Here is a 26,074-nt window from a genome sequence, read left to right on the forward strand (position 1 = left end):
TAATGTTATTACAGGGGTGGGAGTTATGCATGTTAATCCTTATTCCTTGAGATGAGAGTGTACTCAGGATGAAGCTGCCTTCAGTGGGACCTGGATTTCACCCCCATTGTTTATCGCTATATGGAAGGATTGCTCCTAAGCACCCATGTCATGAGTCACATGTCCTTTGTTCATTGCCACTGATATTATTCTAGAATATGAAAAATCATCATAAAGTGCCCCAAAGATAAACACCCTTGATGTAACAATAGTTAAGTGCTTTATGAGCAGAGGTCAAGACTGTATTGGCAGGAAAGATATGACACAGTCATTATGTATTGAGGAAGCCAGCTGACCCATTTGCTTGCACTCTCACAACTCAAAGATTCCCATTGACTTCAGTGAGAGGTGGATCAGGCCTCAAATGGAGATCTGACTCCTTTGTTATGAAACAAGTCCTGCCCTTTAAATATTGATCTGTTCATTTATATCTGCTTTTACAGGATGGGGATAAGCTGATCAGACTTTGGATCCATGAAGTTTATCGAGTTTTCTATGACCGCTTAATTGACAGTGACGACAGGGAGATGTTCTTTAATATGGTAAAAGAAACAACTTCAAATAACTTCAAGCAGAGCGTTGATAAGGTACGCTGGCTTATACACTGAGAATGGTTTGGACAGGTAGATGGGACTGACAGATTTACAAAACTAATTCAACATTTCAGATATACTGTAGCAATATTAGAAAAAAATTTGAACCATCTCCATTGGTGCACCCACAATATTTGCGGGTGCATCTATTTGTATATTGTGCATTTGCAAATGCAAGTTAGGGGTCTCATCCTGCAAATTACTCTTTGCAGGTGGACTCCTGACTTCAGTGGGGCTCTCTCCAGGGGCAGGAGGTCACTTGGAATGAGTAACTGGCAGGATTGGGGCTGAGGTAGTTAGCCATGCTTTTATTTGATTTATGCGTATTTGGAAGGTTCCATACATGCTGTGGGTGTATTATTAGGCTTTTTGGAAACTTGGCCATATACTAGACAGTGAAATCAGAATACCCATATTTTGAGGTATGCATATCTGAAAAACACCATTTCAGCATACATTGTTTTGGTTTTTTTGGTCTAAAATAATACATTGGAACAGCTGGAAGATAGCATTTCCACAGCAGTAGGACCTACTACTATGTGGATATGGATGAGTATTTCTTTAGAGAAAAAACAGAATCTGAATTATCAGCTGAATCTTGTCTTTTGCATAGGTACTGAGTCATCTGTCGCCTACTGGCAAGATCACCGATAATAATATCCGCAGCCTCTTCTTTGGAGACTACTTTAAACCAGACAGTGATGTAAAAACCTATGATGAAATCACAGACTTAAAGCAACTGACAACCGTGATGGAATATTACCTTGACGAATACAACACTATCAGCAAGGCACCAATGTCCTTGGTCATGTTTAAGTTTGCCATTGAGCATATCTCAAGGATATGCAGAGTACTGAAACAGGACAATGGTCATTTGCTTTTGGTGGGAATTGGTGGGAGTGGGCGGCAAAGTGCTACCAAGCTGGCCACCTTCATGAATGCTTTTGAGCTTTCTCAGATTGAAATCACAAAGTCCTATGGCAACAACGAATGGAAGGAGGATGTGAAACGAATCATGATGCAGACTGGCGTCAGTAACAAAAATGTGTCTTTTTTGTTCTGTGACAATCAAATAAAGGACGAATCATTTGTGGAGGATGTTAACATGCTTTTAAATACAGGTGATGTGCCTAATATCTTCGCAGCGGATGAGAAGGCTGACATTGTTGAGAAAATGCAGGCTGCAGCGAGGACGGAAGGCAGGAAAATTGAGGCTACTCCACTTGCTATGTACAACTTCTTTATTGAAAGAGTGAAGAAAAATTTACACATTGTCTTAGGTCTGTATATAACACACAATGTCTTATTGTAAATCTTTCTGCCTCTTAACTGTTGGTGGACTTAAGAACAATATGAATTCTTTCCAGCAATGAGTCCAATTGGAGATGCATTTCGGAATCGACTACGAATGTTCCCTTCATTGATAAACTGCTGCACCATTGACTGGTTCCAGACCTGGCCCACTGATGCTTTGGAAATGGTTGCAAACAAGTTTTTGGAGGATGTAGAACTCGAAGATGAAATTCGAAAAGCGTATGTGTTTATTTGTCAAGAGAGTTCTGAAGCTGATAACCACATCTCCAGCTGAAGCATCGTATTAGGATAACATCACAGCTGTGTGATACTTCAGCTGAAGATGTGGTTATCAGCTTCAGCTCAAAGTGTCAACATACCCTTAGTTACAAGAGTGCAACTCCATTGATGTTTTCACAGGGTGACATTGGCCCTGTAAGACTGGTCAGTTCACCCCTAGATGGGGCTTAAAAGGGGACACCTGGGCTCAAGAGCCAAGGAGAGATAGACCTAGTGAGTCAGAACTGCCTTAGAGTGCAGATGGATTCAGTCAGGAAAAGGGCAGGTGAGAGCTGCCTGAGGGGTCCCAGGGCTGGAGCACCCATGGGAAAAAAATAGTGGGTGCTCAGCACCCACCCGTAGCCCTGCCGATCAGCTCCTCCCACTCCTCTCCCAGTACCTCCTGCCCGCCAGCGGGCCCCGCTCCCTCCCAGTGCCTCCTGCCCACTGCAGATCAGCTGTTCAGTGGCATGCAGGAGGAGCTGGGGGGAGGGGCGGAGCGAGGGCAGGCTGTGCTTGCGGGAGGGGGAAGAACAGGGTGGGAAGAGGCAGGGCGGGGTTGGGACGAGGGTGGGAAGAGACAGTGGTGGGGCTTGGGGGAAAGGGTGGAGTGGGCGTGGGGCCTGGGGCAAGCAGGGGTCGAGCACCCCTGGGAAAATTAGAAAATCTGCAGAGGGAGGAATTGCCTGGAAGCCAGCAGACATTGTTGAGCCAGAGAGCTGGGGCCAGACAGGGCTGAGGGCTGGGGTGATATGTGCTTAGAGATGCCAGAGCAATACCTGAGCAGTAAGCATGATGGGAGACACTGAGATGAGGTGGGACGCTGATAGACTGTTGGGGACTCGGTTTGTTATGGTTTATACACACAGGGGTTTATTTGGTAACAAATTAACCCTGCAAGTGCTATTTATATTCAGAAAGACTGTTTAGACTATTTCTGGGAACTACTGAAGGGGAAACTGAGGCAAGCACATCAATGATGCCACTGCCTGATGCTGGTGGGTACCCCAGTTGGGAGCCACCCTAGGACAATAGTCAGTTTGGGTCTGTGTGGGTTTATGGCCCAATTTTTATTGGTGCTCAATACCTGAAGCTCCCTTTGACTTTAGTGTGAACTACGTATATTCAGTACCTCTGAAAATCCTCTCTGAGAAGAGAATTTAGCTCCGTATATTTTAAATAATGTGCTAAATTTTGCTCTCAGTAACACCAATATAATTTCATTGACTTCTGTGTAGTTATTTTGGATTTACATTGGAGTAACCAAGAGCAGACTTTGACTCCATTGTTTTAGATGCTAATAGAAATAAACAAACAGTTGGTAGGACACAAAATTGCCAGGATTAATATAAAGAGACATTTTCATTCATATTAACATGTAAGATTTTCCATAGGGTTGTGTCAATGTGCAAATATTTCCAAGAAAGTGTGAGAGATCTCTCTGTCAGCTATTACAGCACACTGCGAAGACACAACTATGTAACACCAACATCTTATCTGGAACTGATTCTCACCTTTAAGGCTCTACTAAATAGCAAGAGGCAAGAAGTTGACATGATGAGAAATCGTTATCTTGTGGGTCTGCAAAAACTTGAATTTGCATCTTCACAAGTAAGTTTAGACTGAAAACTTGAAGAATACTTTTTAACATGACATATGGTTAATTTAGCACATAGCTTCTGCTAACGCTAATAAGAGTTGCAAGCTTAATTCTCTGTTCACTGTTGTGTTTATAATTTTCTTCTTAAAAGCCACCAGCAAATCTGAGATTCTTGCTTAGCTATTTTAAGAAACTGTGGCATGTAACTTCAGAGTAGATCTCCTAATGTAAGATTGAATGGAGTCAATGCTACTTAGCAAAGTTTTTCTAACATGTTTGGTTAAGTTCAAGTAACATTATTAGGGTTACCATACGTCCGTATTTTCCCAGACATGTCCGGCTTTTTGGTTCTTAAATCGCTGTCCAGGAGGAATTTTTAAACATCTAAAAACATCCAGGATTTTGCCATTATTATTTTTCCCCAAAGAAGAGTTGATCATTCAAGAAAGAGAGTGAATGTTGATCATTCGAGAAAGAAAGTGAATGTTGATCACTCAAGAGAGTGCCCGCTTTTTCCCCCTAGCTCCCAATGCTTGCGCTGCAAAACAGCTGTTTCGCATGGCTGGGAGGGAGAGGAGAGGGGGGGAACACGGTGCACCCAGGGGAGGAGGCGGGGCCAGGGCAGGGATTTGGGGAAGGGGTCCAACGGGGCAGGGAGGGGGCGGAACTGGAGTGGGGACTTTGGGGAAGGGGTAGAGTTGGGCCGGGGCAGGAGGGGCGCGAGCAAATACCCTCCCCCCCATGGAGCGCCCTCTTTTTTGAATGTTCAAATATGGTAACCCTAAACATTATAGTTTTCTCAGAGCCCCAGTTGAAGAATCTTTGGCAGCATAGTTTCTTCAAGAGCTTTCGTGACATTGGCTGTGCATGCCTGTGCCTATTCCTCCTTTCAAAAGGGGAAGAAGATGCAGGAAGGGAGTTACTGTTGCATGAATGAGCATTACCTTTTGAGGAGATTTGCACTAGGAAATCCACCAAGCCCCCAACTCGACAGCTTCCCAGCTCTTCTCCCTGCTGCTCCTGGAACAGACCCTGGCAAAACAAAGGGGCTTCCTACTTCTGTGCACTTCCCTAGTGGAGGAGAGCACCCCAAGAATCTGCTGCTATTCCAACTTCTGTATCCCTTGCCTGGTTTATGCTGGATTTCATTCTCATCCATGCATGTAAATGGAGGGGAGCATTGGGGTCCACTAGCTGACTATAAGGAAAGCAAAACTGATCAGTTTATTTTCAGTGTCCAGGCTGAGTGAATTGCAAAAAGTAAAGATATTACAAATATGAAAAACACATTAGATTTTAAAAATCTGCTTCAGTTTTAACAGGAGGAGATCTCAGTAAAATAGGCAAGAAGGCTACTTTTTAAAATGTGATTTGTATGCTGAGAGTCCTTTTTTAAATTGCACTATGTGTCGTAACATCTTTACCATTTTCTACCTATCACACTGAGACAGGAAATACACATGCAAATTACCAGGATTTCTCTCACGGAATATCATCACTAGGTTGCAGAAATGCAGAAGGAGCTGACTGCCCTTCAGCCTGAACTAATTCAAACCTCTGCAGAAACAGAGAAAATGATGATCCAGATAGAAAAAGAAACGATCGAAGTAGATGCAAAGAAGGAGCTAGTATCTGCAGATGAAAAGGAGGCGAATGATGCTGCAGCTGTTTCCCAAGCTATTAAGGTAATTTACAAGGGCCTGTCCCTGTGAGATACTGCATCTGTCTCCAGTCAAAGTAAATGGGGGTTGAGGAGATAGATGCACAGTACTTTACAGGTGAGGCCCAAGTTCCTAACAATGCAATTAAAAAAACAAAAACACAAGAGATAATGATTGAGATGTTAATAATGTTAACAAATGTTATTCTGGCTGTATTTAGCGATGGCCAGATAATAATTCTACAGTGCTCCCAGAATTCCTTTTTCCAGTCCTGACTTCAACGTGCATCTTGCACACGTAATGCAAGGTGCATCTCAGATCTTCCTGAAAGAGAAAGTTAGTCCCCTTATGCAGCTGAGTAAAGAAAGAGATGGACCTAATTACATGGGCGGGGAGGGGGTATCTTTCTGGGATTGTTATTTATGTGGAATAAGCCCCAGTAAACAGGTTTTATATAGAGGTTTGTGGGGGAGGAAGAAATCTCCTCCCCAGAGCTTATAGTGCAGTTACTCTGAGGCTGCTATCTGCAGACAGGAGCCATAGCCTCTAAGCTGGAGCAGCAGGTTATGGTATGCCAGGCCCACCACTTTATGTGGGGTTTATGGTCTTATGATGTTTGTAGTTTGTGGACACATTACTATGCCATGTCACTCTGTCAGCCAATCCATAGCCCCACTCCCCACTCTGTGCTAGTGTTCCTGAGTTCTACAGCATGCAGGAGTAGCTTCTCAGACCTCCATTTCCCATGCACTGGGACTGCAGTAGCTCCAAAGCATTGGGGCCTTCTGCAGACCCTAGAATTTCACCCTTAGTCTCTTCACTATGTCTACACTGCAATTAGACACCTGCAGCTGGCCTATGCCCACTGACTCAGGCTCACATGGCTTGCAATATGAGGCAGTTTAATTGTGGTGTAGATATTTGGGATTGGGCTGCAACCTGAACTCTGGGACTTTCTGACCTCACAGGATCATAGAGCCCAGGCTCCAGCCTGAGCACGAACATCTACACTGCAATTAAACAGTCTCTTAGCCCAAGCGCAACAATCCCGAGTCAGCTTGGGCCAGATGTGGCTTTTTAATTGCGGTATAGACATACCCTTGGTGTAGCAGACAGGCCCACAAAAAATGTGGTCTTGTTACAGTGTTGCCCAGCAAGCCTAATGTTCTATTCACTCTAATGAATGTAGGAGAAAAGTGAGATGTGTGCTTTACAAGGATAAGATTAAGTCTTGGATACTAGTCGATGAGGTGTCCCAACATAGTATCCCACCATGCTGTTGGAAACTGTTTGTCCTGCAGCGGTTTGTGTGTGACGTTCTTGTATATAGGCCAGGAGTTGCAAGTCATTAATCCAGAACCCTGTATACATACTAATGGGGAATGAAAATATTATTATTTATATTGTGATAGTAACCCAAGAGGCTCAGTCATGGGCCACGAGCAAACATCCTCAAAGGGAATATCTCCATGACCAGATGTCGGTGGCACAAAGACCTCCATGAGAGATTGTGAGAATCTCCAGCACTGTCTCAACTGTTGCAGAAACGCAAAACATATACAACTGCTGGTACCTGGGATTATCTCTGAAGTTATTGCTATATGCTGCATTCTGCTGCAATAGTAACATGCACATGGTAAAAGCAATGAACTGCTCAGCACTCTTCTGAAGTCCCATGGATCTGTTACTCTTACCCCCCGCCCCGCCCCCATTTCTCAGCACCTGCAACAAGTCAGCAGAAGTATTTTGAAGATGTTTAAATGGTGAAATGGAGATATCCCTTGGGCCTTCAACTGTAAAAAGGAATATGGTGGTGAGATGCAGTTAAAATGACTGTGTAGAGAGTAATACACTAAACTGTCAGGATAGATTATTAAAATAGTTATCTCTGCTTGAAATGTACTGCTATGTACATTGTTCCTAGTTAATTATAACTGCAAATGGTTCACTAATGCCACATTCGCATCTCTCAGCTCATGTCAGTCAGTTTACAGCAGACTGTGCAACTCAAAGGATTAAAGAATTCTTTCAATGTATTTGCAGGAAGAGTGTGAAGGGGATCTTGCAGAGGCCATGCCAGCTCTAGAGGCTGCACTCTCTGCTCTCGATACCCTGAACCCCTCAGACATCTCGCTTGTCAAAGCCATGCAGAATCCACCAGGCCCTGTCAAGCTCGTTATGGAGAGTATCTGTGTAATGAAAGGAATGAAACCAGAGAGAAAACCTGATCCAAGTGGCAGCGGTAATAATACCATTGTAAAAGCTTAGGGACTGTTTGTGTCATCTGTGTCCGAGCTAAGACACAGTCACCTATTCTGCTTTACATTCACACCGAGCTAAGATTTGCAGATGTAGGAGGGATGCCTCAGAGAGCTCTGGTGCAGCATGCTGCATTATTGTACCTTACACCTGCATGCTCCCCTCCAGCACCACCTGCCAAACACTACCAAGCATGTAGGGGAGGTCAGAATCCAGACTGTGCCATACTCCTAGATAACCACTCCCCGTGGACCTGTGGAGCATCACTAGCCATGCTAGTCAGCCTTTTGCACATGGGGATTAATAGGATTAGTATTGGGTCACACATAAATATACTGGATGGAAGAGGGGAAGAGATGCCTTTTACCACCTTCTCGCCTACCTAGTGCACCCACAATTTATACCTTAATAATTAGGAATTAATAGTTATAAATGTTGCTTTTATTATGTAAATTAGGAAGAAAATCCTCAGAATAGGATGTATTTAATAAAAGTCAACCACAAAAAATGTTTATAACCATTTGTTTCTCTCTCCCCTTTGCTTTTGGCAGATTAAAATTAAAATTATTGTATCGTTAATGTACATGCATACTAAATTTCAGTTTGACACAGATTAATGATGCCGTGTCCTTGTTTGAATTTTTATATGTAAGCATTTTTCTAAAATTTGTTAACTGCAGCTGTATGGCACAAACCTAAAGATAATTAGTATTAGTTTTTTCATATCTTTGTTTAAAGTATTTTAATTTTGAATACCTATGATTTAAGCCTGATTTGATTTATGTGCAATACAGGTAAAATGATAGAAGACTATTGGGGAATCTCTAGAAAGCTTCTAGGAGATCTGAAATTCCTTGAAAGCTTAAAGACATACGACAAGGATAATATTCCTCCTGCTGTAATGAAGAGGATCAGAGAGAGGTTTACTCAGCATCCAGATTTTCAGCCAGCTGTCATAAAAAATGTGTCATCAGCCTGTGAAGGCTTATGCAAATGGGTTAGAGCCATGGAGGTGTATGACCGTGTAGCTAAAGTGGTTGCTCCAAAACGTGAGCGTCTTAAGGAGGCGGAAGGTTTACTTGAAATTCAAATGAAAAAGCTAAATACAAAGCGTGCAGAACTTAAGGATGTAATGGACCGTCTCCAAGCTTTGAATGATGAGTTTGAAACCATGAATAACCGGAAGAAAGAATTAGAAAACAACATTGAAATCTGTTCACAAAAGTTGGTAAGGGCTGAAAAGCTGATTAGTGGACTTGGAGGTGAGAAAGATAGGTGGACAGAAGCTGCACGATTGTTGGGAATCCGATACACAGATCTTACTGGTGATGTTTTGTTATCTTCAGGAACAGTGGCTTATTTGGGAGCCTTTACTGTAGACTATCGCCTTGAATGCCAAAAGCAATGGCAGGTTCTATGCAGGGAGAAGCACATACCATGCTCCAATGATTTTAGTCTCAGTAATACTTTAGGGGATCCTGTCAAAATCCGTGCCTGGCAGATTGCTGGATTGCCAGTTGATTCATTTTCGATTGATAATGGTGTAATTGTTTCTAACTCAAGAAGATGGGCTTTAATGATTGATCCTCAAAGGCAAGCCAACAAGTGGATAAAAAATATGGAGAAAGCTAACAAGCTTTCAGTTATGAAACTCTCTGATACGAACTATGTGAGGACACTGGAAAATGCTATCCAGTTTGGAACACCAGTCTTGCTTGAAAATATTGGTGAAGAACTAGATGCTTTCATAGAGCCTATATTGCTAAAGCTAACATTCAAGCAACAGGGTGTGGAATACATGAGGTTAGGTGAAAATATAATTGAATACTCAAGAGACTTCAAGTTTTATATGACAACTCGCTTAAGGAATCCTCATTATTTTCCTGAAGTGGCTGTGAAAGTTTGTCTACTCAACTTCATGATTACACCACTAGGTCTTCAGGACCAACTTCTTGGAATTGTAGCTGCAAAGGAAAAGCCTGAGCTGGAAGAAAAGAAAAATAAACTGATCATAGAAAGTGCAGCCAATAAGAAACAGCTGAAGGAGATAGAAGATAAAATCCTTGAGGTTCTTTCCAAATCAGAAGGAAACATCTTAGAAGATGAAACAGCAATTAAGGTTTTGTCTTCATCCAAAGAGCTATCTGAAGAAATCTCAGAAAAGCAGGAAATTGCCTCTGTAACTGAAATGCAGATAGATGCTACTCGAATGGGTTACAAACCAGTAGCTGTTCATTCAGCAACTCTCTTCTTCTGCATTTCTGATCTGGCAAACATTGAACCTATGTACCAGTATTCATTAATTTGGTTCATTAACTTGTACATTCAATCCATTGCGAATAGCAAAAAGAGTGATGATCTAAAGGAGAGAATTGAGAATATAATTGAACATTTCACAGTAAGCATCTACAATAATGTCTGCCGTTCACTGTTTGAGAAGGATAAACTACTATTCTCCCTCCTCCTGACTATAGGAATAATGAAAGGAGAAGATAAAATAGATGATGAGGTTTGGCGGTTCCTATTGACAGGGGGTGTTGCTCTTGATAACCCTTACCTCAACCCAGCCCCAGAGTGGTTGACTGACAAATCATGGGCTGAGATAGTACGTGCATCTAGTCTAAAAAACCTTCATGGACTGATGGATCATGTAAGGGAGAATGTTTCAAAGTGGAAAATGATTTATGACTCTGCAAAGCCCCAGGAAGAGGTATTTCCCGATGTATGGAAGACTTTAGTAGGGCTAGATCGTATGATCATTCTAAGGTGTTTAAGACCTGATAAAATCATTCCAGCAATGCAGGATTTCATCACAGAAAATATGGGAAGAACCTATATAGAACCACCCACTTTTGACCTTGCGGGAAGTTACAATGATTCCAATTGCTGTGCACCTTTGATTTTTGTATTATCACCAGGTGCTGATCCTATGGCAGGTGAGGTTAAAAAAAAGATTTTAAACTGAAATCTTTGCATGATAAAATGTGGGCTCCTTCATTTAAACAGTCCTTTTATAGTACAATAAATTAATTGTAGTAGTAGTAGCTTCATATTTCAAACATTCTTACCCTTCCACACGTCCTTTATCTTGTAAAAACATACCAAAATAGGGGGAGAAACTGTGGGGGAAAATTATAATGGTGATGAAATGAATAAATTTCTGTTGGATCTTCAGGGGTTTAACAAGATTTAGATTCCAGGCCAGAGTCTCATTTATGCTAAGGCCCTTTTACACCACTCTTTAAATTGGGAGTAATTTACATCTAAAAAACAGCAACTGCCTGGAGACTCAGTCTCATATACCACCTGAAACTACTTTTAGCTTTCTTTTTTTTTTAATTTATTAGAATCAAGGACGGCTCAAGGCATCAGCGAACCAAGCAGGTGCCTGGGGCTGCAAATATAAAGGGGTGGCAGGACATCAGGCTCTGGGGCAGCAATCTGCCCTCGGCGGTGGCGGCGGGAATTCGGCATCCGCTCCGTTACAATGCGTTTCACGCTCGGCGGCAATTTGGCGGCGAGGACGTGACTCTTCAGTCGCCGGTGGCAATTCGGCGGCCGCACCACCACTCCGCCTCCGTGTTCGGCGGCAAGTTGGGGTTTTTCTTTTGCTGCTTGGGGCGGCAAAAAGGCTGGAGCCAGCCCTGATTAGAATGCAGATTAACATTTGTACCTTTAATGGTGTTTCTCATTATAAAAATGACATATGCAACATGGATCTATTTGCTAAAAGATTTTGTGTGCATTGTATTTTCTATAATAGGTTTGTTAAAGTTTGCTGATGATCTTGGCATGGGAGGTACAAGCATTCAGACTATTTCACTTGGCCAGGGCCAGGGTCCAATAGCAGCAAAAATGATATGTCAGGCTATCATTGATGGAACTTGGGTAGTGTTACAAAACTGCCATCTTGCAACCAGCTGGATGCCTGCTTTGGAGAAAATCTGTGAAGAAATGATAGTGCCTGAGAATACCCATGAAAAATTCAGGTAGAAGCTTTAATATTCTTCCATTTTCTGTGGGATTACTTCCAATATAAATTAGGACTGCTAGTAAAACGGAATAAAAAGGTTACATGAATAATTATCACATTGGAATAATTAAGTATTATTGAGAAAATAGCAATATGTAAATCGAGACACCATCTTTTCTATGTAGATATTCAATTTATCTAATCCACATCTGTTTCTAAAAATATATTTAGATTGCAACTGACTCTTATATTAATAAAGTTTAAAACTGATGCAGTTCAAGACTGAGGATATTTAATCAAATATGTTTCTGTCTTTACCCTGTTCAGATTATGGTTAACCAGTTATCCATCAGAAAAGTTTCCTGTCAGTATTCTCCAGAATGGCATCAAAATGACCAATGAACCTCCTAAAGGGGTTAGAGCAAATCTCCTACGATCGTACCTCAATGACCCAGTGTCTGATCCTGCATTCTTTACCAGTTGCCAAAAACAAGAAATGTGGCAAAAATTGCTTTTTGGACTTTGCTTTTTCCATGCCCTGGTTCAAGAAAGGAAAAATTTTGGCCCATTGGGTAAGATTTGGATCATTTTGCAGATCTCCTAAAAAGCATTAGCAGTTTTGCAATATGTTACTTCACTCTTGCCTCCAGAACGCCAGCCAGAAGCATTACCTCCAGCATTGTGAGAAGAGGGTGCTCATGTTATCTGATGATGGCTGTGAATTTTTGTGTGTGTCAGCATTGCACAGAATATAGTGAAGCAACATTGAAAAGCTATTTTGAGGTTTTGGGCTTTATAAATACACACAGGTTTGACTCCTGAGGTTCTTATTGAGACAAAACTGCTATTGAAGTCACTGGGAGCTTGCAAAGTAAACCTAGAATGTATTTATGTTGTCATAAATTGCTGTGTTGTTATTAATTATTATTTTATTACATTTCTGCATAAAACAGTTGTTTATCTGTTTGTCAAAAACAACTCCTATTCAAGTTTTCATTTTAAATTATTTACCTTTTTTATTAATAGAAATTGAATTTTACTCATATTTTTTTTTATCGAGCAAAACTAGTGCACATGTTCATTTAGTGTAGCATTTGAATTTATTTAGCTGCAGCTAATTGGCCATACAAAGAAAATTCCCAAGCACATAACATACATAAGAATTTGATTTGTTTTTCATTTTTTTGTGAATAAGTCCTACATGACCAGCAAATACTGTGTGGAATTAAAAGTTGTTTTAAAAATATTTAGGGACAAACTCAGATGTCATATACTCCATTGACTTACATGGAGTTCTGCCCATTTACACCAAGTCTGAACTTGGCATGCACATTGTATGCTTAACACAGCATTGCTAACTTGTCATAAAAATTAATCATTCTATACATACAATCTACTCACCTACCTTATCATGCAGCTGATGATAAAAGACAAATATTTGACTTCTCTGTCAGAGAAAGATACCTATCCTAGATGACTAAGCGGGTACAGTTTTGCATGTTTGGTTTGATATATAGTAACATATGGACTATGTTTTATTCAGATCAGAATTATTCAAAATACATGACACAATGATCACCATTAAAAAGACAACATCTGCCAAGAGTTAACCTTACATGTTACCATTTCCCTGTACTTAGGATATAAAATAACTTCCATATCTTTGATACCACTATGTGATAAGTAGTAATTCTTGTTAAACATGATCTTTTTAGTAGCAACCACTGTACCTATTTAAATGCACAGCAGTTAGATTGGTAGAAGGAGGCTATTTGTTTATTGATAAACAGTCTAAGTTCAGTCAGTCACAAAGGTTAAAACACTGAAATCAGTCAGAATTCCTATGGTCTTGCTATCTAACTGATTTCAGATCAGCTAAAGCACTGTACAGTTGTTTCCTACATCTATTAGAATACAGCTTTTCAGTTGTGAGCAGTGTCAAAATGTCAGGACCTATAGGCACATCTTTAATTATTTGGAATGCAGTAAGTAAGTATATAATGTTGCACTGGGATAGAATATTGTTAAGGATAGCTATCTCCAACTTGGGTAGTAAACACTCAGGCAAATGCCTAAACTTCACTGAGTGGTGATCTAGTGGCAGGAGGCTGTTACTCTGTAATAACAACTTCATACCAATGTCATTACTTTCTAAGCACAGTTATCAGGACAATATACCGCTGAATCAGGTGTCTTTTTTTAATTGAACAGGTTGGAATATTCCATATGAATTCAATGAATCTGATCTTAGAATCAGTATGCGACAGATCCAGATGTTTCTGAATGAGTATGAAGAAATCCCATTTGAAGCTCTGACCTATCTAACAGGTATAGAAGTGGCACTCTGTAATGTACTGGTGGGTATTTGATAAAAATAACTTCAGGTGATGAATGATAACATCATAAATACAATGACGGTCCATGATACATGGGATAGATTCCACGTAGTTATTCTTTCTTGCCCCCCTCCATCCCCAGGCAAGAGGTATATACCCCCAGGCATAAGATTTGAATAACTAGATCATTGTTGTACTTTGCATAGCTAGAAAGGTTACTCGTGGTCCAGAAAAACTCCTGGGCTTTGTTTAATACTTGTCAAACAAAAGCATCAATGGCATCTCTATCACCTTGGCTGAGCAATACATCAGAGCATGACATATTCAGTGCTGGAGATTTGCCAGGGAGTGTGATAATCCGCCTCACTTGTAAGGTATTGCGGATTGCCCTGTGCCTTGTAAATAGTTGATATATTTCCTGGTAGTCACAGTCACCTAGACATTGCTCATTCTTCAGCTAAAGGCCTGCTCATAGACACCTCCCCTCCCAACCTCCAAAGCATGATTTCATGCTTCTTTGTAGTGAATAGAGAATTTAGTTACATGAAAAGTAATATTGGGATAGTATTATGGAAAGAAGATATGAAAATAAACTTATTTAATGTAACAGGTGTGACTGCTGGGCTATGTCCCCCCACTTTGTACCTAAGCTGTTATTTCCTCTTCCCTGGTATAAAAGTTTCTGTTCTCTTAGGACCAAATCTCTCTTCATTGCCTGCAGCTCCCACTTTTCTAATCTCTCCAGGTCCTTCTGCAGAGTGGTTCTTCTTCTTGCTTGTTTATGTCTCTACAGTTTTGTCATCGCGCAGACATATAGTCAGGGTTGAGTTTATACCAAAGACAGGAAGCAATTATACAGGTAGAGAAGTGCTTAGTTTTGGAGTTTAGCTGGACAGATAAAGCCTCTGGAAAATGGAAAGGCCAAACGAGCCCCAAAGACGGGGTTCAGTTAGCAGGAAGTATCACTGCTTGAAGCATGACGTGATTCATCATTGTGAGAGAAGGAGTTTCCCAGACCAGCTGGAAGTGTCCCCCACACCATTTATGGTCAAGAGATCACAGCATGAGCAACACTGGGTTAGATAGTTCCTGTCATGGTTTTCAGCTTACCAGAGAAATTCTTTAATGTAAGCCATTTTTATTACATCTTTATAAATAACCATGCATTCTTTCAGCCCTGTTTTCTGTTTAATTTCCCAGGGGAATGTAACTATGGTGGGAGAGTAACAGATGACAAAGACAGGCGTCTTCTCCTGTCACTTCTTTCCATAGTCTATAATAAAGATATAGAACAGGAGAAGTATAAACTTTCACCTGAGGATGACTACTATATACCACCACATGGACCATACCAGGTAGGGAAATAAAGGACAGAAATTCCTTCTAATAAGTCATTGAGTTTATATGTGAACTTTTAAGAATAAAAATCTCAGAGTACACTGCTGTGTATTATTGTGTACAGGAAACAAAAAAATGTTAGATCATAAAGAGTGTCAGAATGTATCTTTATATGCACAGAATACAGACTCACCAGTTTTGAACTGGCACTTAATGTTCTGATGCAACTTGATGAGAGATGTGATGATCTTACAGTGTTCTGTTTCCTATAAATGAAAATGATGCCACATCTGTGCAGGTTTTCTATTTCAGGGCCATTGTGGTGCTGCAAAGCTGGGAAGGGTCAGGCTGCAGAGACACTATGCAGGGGGACTCTACACCTCCCGCAGGCCCTTTTTATCACGACAGCATGGTTTGCCCAGGTCTAGCTCTTTCGACATTTTAAAATATTGCACTTGGCTCCTGATCTCAACAGCGTAATCTGAGTAAGGCTGGGGAGTTCATTAGCTAGTATAGAAAATTAGATAAACTCAATACTTACATGAGGACTGCAAGATCAGGTCCTAAATTAGTTTCTGAAATATTCAAAGCTTTTGTATTTGTCTGCTTGGATTATGCAAAGCAATGATTTTTTTAGTTGGGAATTCATGTGTTTGAACATGACCGACTGTGTATTACATTCTCATTATGTTCCATTAAAGCTGGGCTGTACTTACCGATTGATAAAAAATGTTATTAAATACACATTTTTGGTAACTACATGTTTTCCTTGCAGTCTTACATTGACTACTTAAGAAGCTTACCAATTACAACACATCCAGAAGTGTTTGGGCTTCATGAGAATGCAGACATCACTAAAGATAATCAGGAGACCAACCAGCTTTTCAGTGGAGTGCTTTTGACTCTGCCTAGACAAGTGGGTGGAGGTGGCAAGTCCCCACAGGTAATGGGGATTGGGGATCCAAACAATCCCCTGTCAAGGAAGCATCTTAGGGAGGCATTCTTAGTGCATCATTCCTTATGGCTTAGAGGAGTCAGCCACTTCCACCTCTGACTACTGGGCCAGGAGTGGGTTTGAGTGACTCCTTGTGGATTCAATCACCTTTATGGGTAAAGGGCTCACTAAGAAAAGAAAGTGGTCTCCCTCTCAAAGAGACCAAATTGAAAGGCCTGCTCAGAGCTCCCCAATAATGTGGGGAACAGGGCCTTTGTATATTATCTATAAATAGCTATACAAATATTCAGTGAAGCAAAAGCATATGAAACAGCAATATTTGAGGAAATCTGTTTTGTAAAAAGCAACAATAACAAAAAAAAAAGCCATTTGAAAAACTTCCTCATTCTCTGCACATTCTTGATTTCAGGAAACTGTTGAAGATTTGGCACGGGACATCCTGTCCAAATTACCAAATGACTTTAACCTGGAAGCAGTAATGAAGAAATACCCAGTGCTTTATGAGGAGTCCATGAATACAGTTCTTAGGCAAGAACTTATCAGATTCAACAGGTGGGGCCGCCTGTTTTCTTTGACTTTACAAAAGCTGAAAGGTGCTAAAATGTTTGTGTTCATGATCAGCACCAGGTCACAAGCTTTAGACAATTGCAAGCATTTTATAATAAACTTCTTTTACAAAAGCTGTTTGAGAGCAGATTCAAAATATTTGAAAGCTGCAGCAAACGACTTCCTGATGGTCAGTTATCTGATAGTAACAGTTACCTTTTAGTCACTGCTAACGTGGACCAGATGTGAACGAGTGATGATGAAGTGAAAGACTACATATCTTATTACGAATCCTCTGAGTCATTCAGTCCCCTATATTCCCAGCATATGACAATATTTCAACTCATATCTAAAGTTTAAAGCTATGGTTAATTAATTTCCCTGGTCTATTGTAAGTTTTTCCTAGAAGTTAATAGCCAAAGTATAGTTTTGGTATTTACATATACAGTGAGAAATTTCTCAATACTCTCCAGCGCTTTCAGTCAATGGCAGTCAGTGCATAGAATTCAGTTGGCTTTGGACCAGAGGTTTAGTGAGTAATGAAATGGCAATCTCCCCTTTATCTGCAGGCTTACAGAAGTTGTTCGGAGCAGTCTTGTCAATTTAGGCAAAGCTATCAAAGGTCAAGTGTTGATGTCATCTGAACTCGAGGATGTTTTCAACAGCATGCTCGGAGGCAAAGTACCACCAATGTGGGCAGCCAAATCCTATCCATCGCTGAAACCCCTGGGCAGCTACGTGTCTGATCTTCTTACACGTTTGGCCTTCTTCCAGGTATACTAAAACTGGTGTGGATCCATCTCAGGGACCAATGTGTGAAAGCTGAATGAGAGGATTTACTTCAGTTTGGGTTACTTAATAATTCCCAGATAGAGCCAGTTTGTGAACTTCTTACACACATTCACAAGCAGTTACTCATGAGCAATCCTCTTGAAATTATCCATGCGAGTAACTGCTCAAAAGTATGAATAAGGACTTCACAATCTGGCCGTTACTCTGTAGTGACAATGTACAATTTTCAGCTTTTTACTTTAAACTTTTCAGTAGGGAGAAATGTTTTACATTGTGTTCAGCACCAAGATAGGGTTGAAAAGTTTTTACAATCTAAAGAAATAAATGTTTTGGGTTTTGCTAATAAATATATCTACATATATATATATTTTCATATTTAGGAGTGGATCAGCGAAGGGCCTCCCAACGTATTTTGGATATCGGGATTCTACTTTACTCAGTCCTTCTTAACAGGTGTTTCACAGAACTATGCTAGAAAATATACCATCCCAATTGATCATATTGGATTTGAATTTGAGGTAAAAATATGTGGAGGAATTTCATTTATACAAACCATTTACATGTGTTATGCGAAACGAACAAAAACAAGCTAACACTTTACAGACAAGACAATGGGGACATGTTAGGGTGTCAGTGTGAACCTAAGTCACTTTAGATTTACACCAGTGTAACAGAAATTGGAATCTCATAGACTCATAGACTTTAAGGCCAGAAGGGCCCATTGTGATCATCTAGTCTGACTGCCTGCACATTGCAGGTCACAACCTCACCCTCCCCATCCTGCATTAGACCGATAACCTCTGTCTGAGTTACTGAAGTCCTCAAATCATGATATAAAGTCTTCAAGTTACAGAGAATCCACCATTTATTCTAGTTTAAACCAGCAAGTCACATGTAACTCATGCTTTAGAGGATGGCAAAAAAACCCTAGAGTCTCAGCCAATCTGACCTGGGGGAAAATTCCAACCCCAAGTATGGCAATCGGTTGAACCCTGAGAACGTCGGCAAGACCACCTAGGAAAGAATTCTCTGTTATAATTCAGAGAACCCTCCCCATCTAGTGCTCCATCCCCAGCCGTTGGGGATTTTTGCTACTAGCAGTTGCAGATGGGCCACATATCATTGTGGCAATCTCATCATACCATCCCCTCCATAAATTTATCAAGCTCAGTCTTGAAGCCAGTTAGGTTTTTTGCTCCCCTTGAAAGACTGTTCCAGAACTTCATTCCTCTGATGGTTAGAAACCTTCGTCTAATTTCAAGCCTAAACTAGTTGATGGCCAGTTTATATCCATTTTTTTCTTGTATCAACATTGACGCTTAAATAACTTGTCTGCGAGTCTTGAGTTTTCCCTTGAGCCTCTTCTCGCCTTCCCTCCATCATCTGCTCAAATCCCCCTTTTAAACTCAACCATAGTGTTTACCTGCATCTCCAAACCTTGGATTGTCTCTTCCATCAGCTTTGGCACTTCATTCAAACAAAACACTTTTCAGGTACCCACTCCAGGATAATGTACATCCTGCAGCTTCCACATCCAGTCACCTTCACTGTCCCTTCCATTCCTTGGGTCACTACTACTGCTGCCTCAGTAGCTGTCATAGCCTTCCTGCCTAAGCTCCTTTCAAGAAAAAGAAAAAAAAAACACACAAAAAAAACCAAACAAAACAGAACACAACACCCCTCCCTTCCCCAAACTCCTCTTACAAACACCTATTCAAACTCCCATTTCCAGTTCTGTTTGCTAGCTCCTGTGCCGCTGCTCCTGGCCCAACATCTCAGCCCTGGTGAGCTTACAGCCTGAGGGTCCCATTCTTACTGCCGTCAGCATCTACTCTGTGACCATACTGGCTGGAGTGGGAGACTGTTGTCTGGGGAGTCGGGAACTGATGTGGAATGCTACAGTGGAACTGGGTCCTTGTCAAAGAGGGAACGCTTTTCATGAACAATCAGAAATAGATTCTGAGGCTGCAGAGACCAGAGTGCCTATAGAGCTTTCAGAGGCCAGAAGCACCAGAGGCTATTTTTCTACTTAATTGATCCCTTAGCTAGGAGACACTAGTTTGAAAAATATTAGAGAACTAGTGAGAAGAATGAATGCTGAATGGAAAAAACAGGATCTTGGAGCGATAAACCGGTAATAGTTTAAGTCAGGGATTCAGGGCTATTGGGATTGCACAGAAAGAGGTGAAAATAATGAGTCCAAAGAACATTATATACTTATCTACGATAATGAGCAGACTGTGAAATACTAAGGCCTGGAAAAATACATTATCTTTAGAAGTATTGTTGTGGATTCTCCATGATTTTGATCCTACTATTCATACTGAAGTCAGTTGCCAGAGCTCCCCTTGACTGCAATGGTGCACGATCAAAGCCTGTGTTTGAGACTTGCCACATGCTAGAAAAATGGCCTTAAAAAACTATCTTGGTGAGTGCTCTGAAAACAAACCAAGGGAAGCACAAATGAGAAGATGTCTCGGTCACATATCTTGTGTGCAAAAATGGGGATTTATTACAATCACTTCCCTCTGAGGAAAGTAGCCATCAGTGTTTGAAGGAACTCCTGTTAGTAGCAGAGGATGCACATGATTGAGCGTACTGTTTGGGTTTTTTTGCTGTTTGCCTCCCTGCTTTTGTTGCAGGAGTATTTAGCCTTGGCCCTGTTCGGGTTAAGTGCCATTAGTTTCTTCTTTTATATTTTGGCAGTTTTCCTTTGGTATCTTAATTGTGTGATCACCAAGGCATCTTTTTGTTTAATTCATTCATTCTTATCATAAGTTCTCTGAGTAAAATTCATGCCTCTGCAGAGAGCCAGCACAAGACCTATGCACCACTTAAGTCCTATTTCGAGGGCTTAAGTGGCATTTAATTAGTGCACAGGCCTCATGCTGGTCCTCTATACAAAGGTGAAGTTCACCCCCTGTGCATACAACTATACAAATGCCACTAAAATGATGGAAAACTCGGTAATACATACGATTTTATTTAAGCATATTTGCCAGTAATATGAACAAAAGATAGATTGGGTCTCCTTAAGAACTGCAGGACGGGGACACCAGAGAAGCAGGTAGGGCTTGATCCAAAATCCATTGAAGCCAAAGAAAATGTCCCATTGACTTCATTGGGCTTTGGATCAGGCCCTTAATCAGCTATCTGAGCACCGCAGATATTATGATTTCACTGAGTAAATATATTCTGGATATAAAAGGAGACCAAAGCCAATTATTTAATCATTCCAGGTGACAAGACAGGAACACAGCTTGGAGGAAATGCCAGAAGATGGGGCATATGTGAAAGGACTTTTTTTAGAAGGTGCCCGTTGGGACAGAGAAACCATGCAGATTGGGGAATCGCTTCCAAAAATCCTTTATGATTCTATGCCTGTAATTTGGCTGAAACCTGGAGAAAGTTCAGCATTTCTGCATGAGAACATTTACTCATGCCCTGTTTACAAGACAAGTGCAAGAAGAGGTACCTTGTCCACTACAGGGCATTCAACTAACTTTGTTCTCTCAATAGAGCTCCCTTCAGACCAGCCTCAGCAACACTGGATAAATCGTGGTGTGGCAGCACTATGCCAGTTAGATGATTAAATTTACCTACTTCAAGATACCTGAATTTTATAATTAAAAGACACACTTCACGCTCCTATAGCTGCACTTCTTTTTTACATCAGCATTTATTGCTGATTTTTAAACACTTCTACTTCCTATTTCTTTTGCTTTTCAGCCAATTTGCATTGGTAGGGGGAGGACTGATTAAAACAAAACACTCCAAACAAAACCCTGTTACAAAGACTTGGGCCTTGCTGTGCTGTAGATCAAAGTGGGCAGAATTCCCAGAGAGAATACGCACTGTACAGTCCACATCATTCTGACCTTGTGTAATCCTGATAAACAGAAACCTTCGTGCAGTTTGGTTAGCTTGCCCCCCATTAGGGTTGCCAACCCTCCAGGATTGTTCTGGAGTCTCCAGGAATTTAAAAATAATCTTTAATTAAAGATTGTCATGTGACAAAACCTCCAGGAATACATCCAACCAATATTGGCAACCCTATTCCCCACTTATGAACTACAGGCCCAGACCTGCCAAATGGGGTTTTGCCATTGATTTGAAAGGAGAGCAGGATGGGGCGTAGATGGCTGCTTAATCTAAAAGAGATATAGATGCTGTCCTCCTGCAACCATTACTCATAAAAATAGGCCTTACTGGATCTGCCTACTGCTGTGTGGGCTCCCTATAGCTGGTCTTCCCTTTGCATGCATGGCCTTGTACGCCCTAGGAACGTGGAGGTTGGGGAAGAGAAGAGACGGGGCTAGAGTCTTCCCCCAAACAAACAGAACAGGCCTTACAGTGGTATAAATTGTCATAGTTGCATTGTGGAACTATGATAATTTACACCAGATGATGATAGGTCCTAGAATTTCAGCACAAGCCTCTGTGTCATGGTTTTCAGCATGCCCAAGGCATATGCTTGCTACAGCATGTTTAAATTTTCAGTTTCAATATAATTTAGAAGTATCATTCAGAGTGCTGTTCTATTTTCTCTTTATCTTACCTGACCATACATGTTCTGTGTGCCTAAGAGAAAGGCAGTAGAGTGTCTCCCTGTACCTTACCTCCTCAGCCAACCCTCTCATATGATTAATTCATAACCTGATTATATATGGTGTTTGTTTAGAGCCTCTCATCAAAGGAGCTCAAAGTACTTTGCAAACTAATTAAAAATAAAATAGTGCTGTGCATCTTCATAGAGCTACACAGTCATTAACTAATTACTCCCCACAACACCCTGCTGAGATAGACCTGGGATCTGTGATGGGTGTGTACCGACCCCACACTGGGTCAGAAGGGGTTAATGAGGGCATGTGGGCGCAATCAGCCTGCAGTAGGTGTTAAGCCTGGAGGAAGGAGTGAAAAGGCCTGAGCCTAGCTCAGTTAGGCCCTACTGCGGAAGGAGAGCAGATTGCTGGTTCTTGCTTAGTGAGAGAAGCCTGGGGGAGTCAGAGAGCTGGGCGGGCTAGCTGAGCGACGGAGCCTCTCTACAGGAAGGTATGTTTCAGAACTGACATGCTGGGAGCCCATGAAGAGACTGAGGCAAAGCCTAAGGTAGAGCAAGGAAGTGGTCTAAGGGGGCAGCCCTTGGGCAGTTGGGCCTTGTCTGCCTATTCAAGGGTCTCTGGACTGAAACCCAATAGAGAGGGATGGCCTGAGTTCCTCTACCAGACTGCTGAGGAAGGAGGAGCAGAAACTCCTGCTGACAAGGAATAAGGACTACTGTAACCCCCCCCCCCCGTATTGTAGTGGTGGTGGGGAGGGGAAGAACTAATGAGTACAGACTTGGACTGAAGGTCCCATGTGAAGTTGACAGTTGTGTAGGACTACTGGTACCCCAGTACGTGTGGGACTCTGACCTGGCTGGACAGCTGAATCATAACAAGAAACACCACTGGGCCAGAACAGCTGTTCAGCAGGGAATGCTAAGGTAGGCGCTCCAGATATGCCATGCCCAGTCCCCGGAGGGTGTGCCGGTTGGGGAGTTGTATGCTTTTTCAGGGAGTTTCTTGAGCAAATGCTGTAGTTTCTTTTGGTAACCCTCAGTGGGATTAGAGGGTAATGGCTTGTAGAAAGTGGTGTTGGAGAGCTGCCGAGCAGCCTCTTGTTCATATTCCGACCTATTCATGATGATGACAGCACCTCCTTTGTCAGCCTTTTTGATTATGATGTCAGAGTTGTTTCTGAGGCTGTGGATGGCATTGTGTTCTGCACGGCTGAGGTTGTGGGGCAAGTGATGCTGCTTTTCCACAATTTCAGCCCGTGCACGTCGGCGGAAGCACTCTATGTAGAAGTCCAGTCTGCTGTCTCGACCTTCAGGAGGAGTCCACCTAGAATCCTTCTTTTTGTAGTGTTGGTAGGGAGGTCTCTGTGGATTAGTATGTTGTTCAGAGGTGTGTTGGAAATATTCCTTGAGTCAGAGATGTCAAAAATAGGATTCTAGGTCACCACAGAACTGTATCATGTTCTTGGGGGTGGAGGGGCAGAAGGAGAGGCTCTGAGATAGGACATTCATTTGCAAATTGGATACTATTAACTTAGGCTTGAATAGAGACTGGAAGTGGCTAAGTCATTATGCAAGGTAACCTATTTCCCCTTGTTTTTTCCTACCCCCCCACCTCAGACGTTCTTGTTAAACCCTGGATTTGTGCTGGAAATGGCCCAACTTGATTATCATACACATTGTAAGGAGAGTGATCACTTTAGATAAGCTATTACCAGCAGGAGAGTGGGGTGGGGGGAGAGAACCTTTTGTAGTGGTAAACACCCATTTTTTCATGGTTTGTGTGTATAAAAAGATCTTTTGTACTTTCCACAGTATGCATCCGATGAAGTGAGCTGTAGCTCACGAAAGCTTATGCTGAAATACATTGGTTAGTCTCTAAGGTGCCACAAGTACTCCTTTTCTTTTTGCGAATACAGACTAACACAGCTGTTACTCTGAAACCAGGTTTATTTTATTAGGAAAGAGCCCGTTTGGAAATGTCTTTCCCCCCAAAATCCTCCCAACACTTGCACCCCACTTCCTGGGGAAGGTTTGATAAAAATCCTCACCAATTTGCATAGGTGAGCACAGACCCAAACCCTTGGATCTTAAGAACAATGAAAAGAAGCATTCAGTTTCTTACCATAAGAATTTTAATAGAAGTAAAAAAGAATCACCTCTGTAAAATCAGGATGGTAAATACCTTACAGAGTAATTAGATTCAAAACATAGAGAATCCCTCTAGGCAAAACCTTAAGTTACAAAGAGACACAAAGACAGGAATATCCATTCTATTCAGCACAGCTTATTTTCTCAGCCATTTAAAGAAATCATAATCTAACGCATATCTAGCTAGATTACTTACTAAGTTCTAAGACTCCATTCCTGTTCTGTCCCCGGCAAAAGCATCACACAGACACCTTGTTTCTCCCCCCTCCAGCTTTGAAAGTATCTTGTCTCCTCATTGGTCATTTTGGTCAGGTGCCAGCGAGGTTATCCTAGCTTCTTACCCCTTTACAGGTGAAAGGGTTTTTCCTCTGGCCAGGAGGGATTTTAAAGGTGTTTACCCTTCCCTTTATATTTATGACAGTATGGTATTGCCGCCCTTAATTCTGCACTCCTGCCTGCAGAGCTGGGCCCTCAGTCAGCAGCTGCCACTTTCCGGCCACCCAGCTCTGAAGGCAGGAGTGCAGAAGTAAGGGTGGCATGGTATGGTATTGCCACATTACGTCTATGCTGCTGCTAGGGGTGGGATGATGCCTTCAGAGTTGGGCACCGGGCCAACAGCTGTTGGTCACTGGCCACCCAGCTCTGAAGGCAGCGCAGAAGTGAGGGTGGCAATACTATGACCCCCCCTAAAATAACCTTGTGACACCCCTGCAACTCCCTTTTGGGTCAGGACCCCCAATTTGAGAAACTCTGGTCTCCCACGTGAAATCTGTGTAGTAGAGGGTTAAAACACACAAGACTGGATTTCATGGGGGGAGACTGGATTTCATGGTCCATGACATTTTTTCATGGTCGTGAATTTGGTAGGGCCCTAAACATGGGTATTTGATGCAAGTGCTTTTTATTCAGTATTACGGAGGCACTGGTCACGACTTCATAGTTAAGACTGAAGTTCAATTTTGCACTTGAAGCAGGGTGGGGAAGAGGCAGTATTTTTGAAACTTACACACACACGCTTTGTGTACAGAACTAAATTTCTGAGGATTACAAGTAAATCAATGAATTGATATGACTTTAACTAAAACTTGGGTCCTGAAATTTACTATGTATATCAGTCTTCTTTGTCCAAGATGACCTTAATAATGGAATAACAGACTCTTGGAACTGTTCATATAGTTAAAATTAACTGAAATTTTGTGCATGTACAATATTTGAATAAATTAGGTTGCAGTTAGACAAAAGAATTATGATGAATAACCTAATAGTTACGATTATATGCCACGAACACTATTAAGTCAACCGCTCAGGAAACACTTAGTGAGACATTGTGATATCAGAGGTAACATAACCAGTCTCCACCCTTCCTCTACAGTAATTTGCAAGCAACAATTCTATGGGTTGTAATAAGTCAGTAGCATGAGGGAAGTTGGACCCATGTGTTGAGAATTCTTATTTATGGATTATTAGTTTGCTCAGCTGTCTCTGCTCTTTGGATTCTGTAGTTGCAGGCTGCGTTGGGCTTGAAATGCTACCTGTGGCACAGCTGCAGTGACTCCAGTGCATAGCAAGGCAGCACTGCCAGGGGAAATGAGGCTGGATGGAGCACAGGAAGAACCCTTAAAACACAGACATTGGGTCCCAATGACTGGGCTTCCCCAGCCCCCTTTAGATAGGGCCAGTCTCATTAACACAACCCAAATC

The 26,074-nt window shown here is 41.6% G+C and overlaps 1 protein-coding gene across 1 annotated transcript in view; it reads left to right on the forward strand.

Moving 5' to 3' along the window:
• Positions 1–22,388, forward strand: part of DNAH3 (dynein axonemal heavy chain 3) — a 109,601-nt gene extending 87,213 nt beyond the window's left edge. The window contains exons 47-62 of the mRNA XM_084640998.1: positions 483–626; positions 1,246–1,912; positions 2,000–2,165; positions 3,599–3,815; positions 5,307–5,489; positions 7,509–7,707; positions 8,519–10,660; positions 11,488–11,713; positions 12,025–12,269; positions 13,909–14,025; positions 15,234–15,388; positions 16,147–16,314; positions 16,736–16,878; positions 17,442–17,646; positions 18,045–18,182; positions 20,904–22,388. Coding sequence (XP_084497124.1) covers positions 483–626; positions 1,246–1,912; positions 2,000–2,165; positions 3,599–3,815; positions 5,307–5,489; positions 7,509–7,707; positions 8,519–10,660; positions 11,488–11,713; positions 12,025–12,269; positions 13,909–14,025; positions 15,234–15,388; positions 16,147–16,314; positions 16,736–16,878; positions 17,442–17,646; positions 18,045–18,182; positions 20,904–21,257 — 5,469 coding nt within the window. The 3' untranslated portion in view covers positions 21,258–22,388. The remainder of the gene's footprint in view (positions 1–482; positions 627–1,245; positions 1,913–1,999; positions 2,166–3,598; positions 3,816–5,306; positions 5,490–7,508; positions 7,708–8,518; positions 10,661–11,487; positions 11,714–12,024; positions 12,270–13,908; positions 14,026–15,233; positions 15,389–16,146; positions 16,315–16,735; positions 16,879–17,441; positions 17,647–18,044; positions 18,183–20,903) is intronic.
• Positions 22,389–26,074: the final 3,686 nt, after the last annotated feature.

Source organism: Lepidochelys olivacea (genome assembly GCF_965140295.1).
Source record: "Lepidochelys olivacea isolate rLepOli2 genome assembly, chromosome: 10".
Taxonomy (NCBI): domain Eukaryota; kingdom Metazoa; phylum Chordata; order Testudines; family Cheloniidae; genus Lepidochelys; species Lepidochelys olivacea.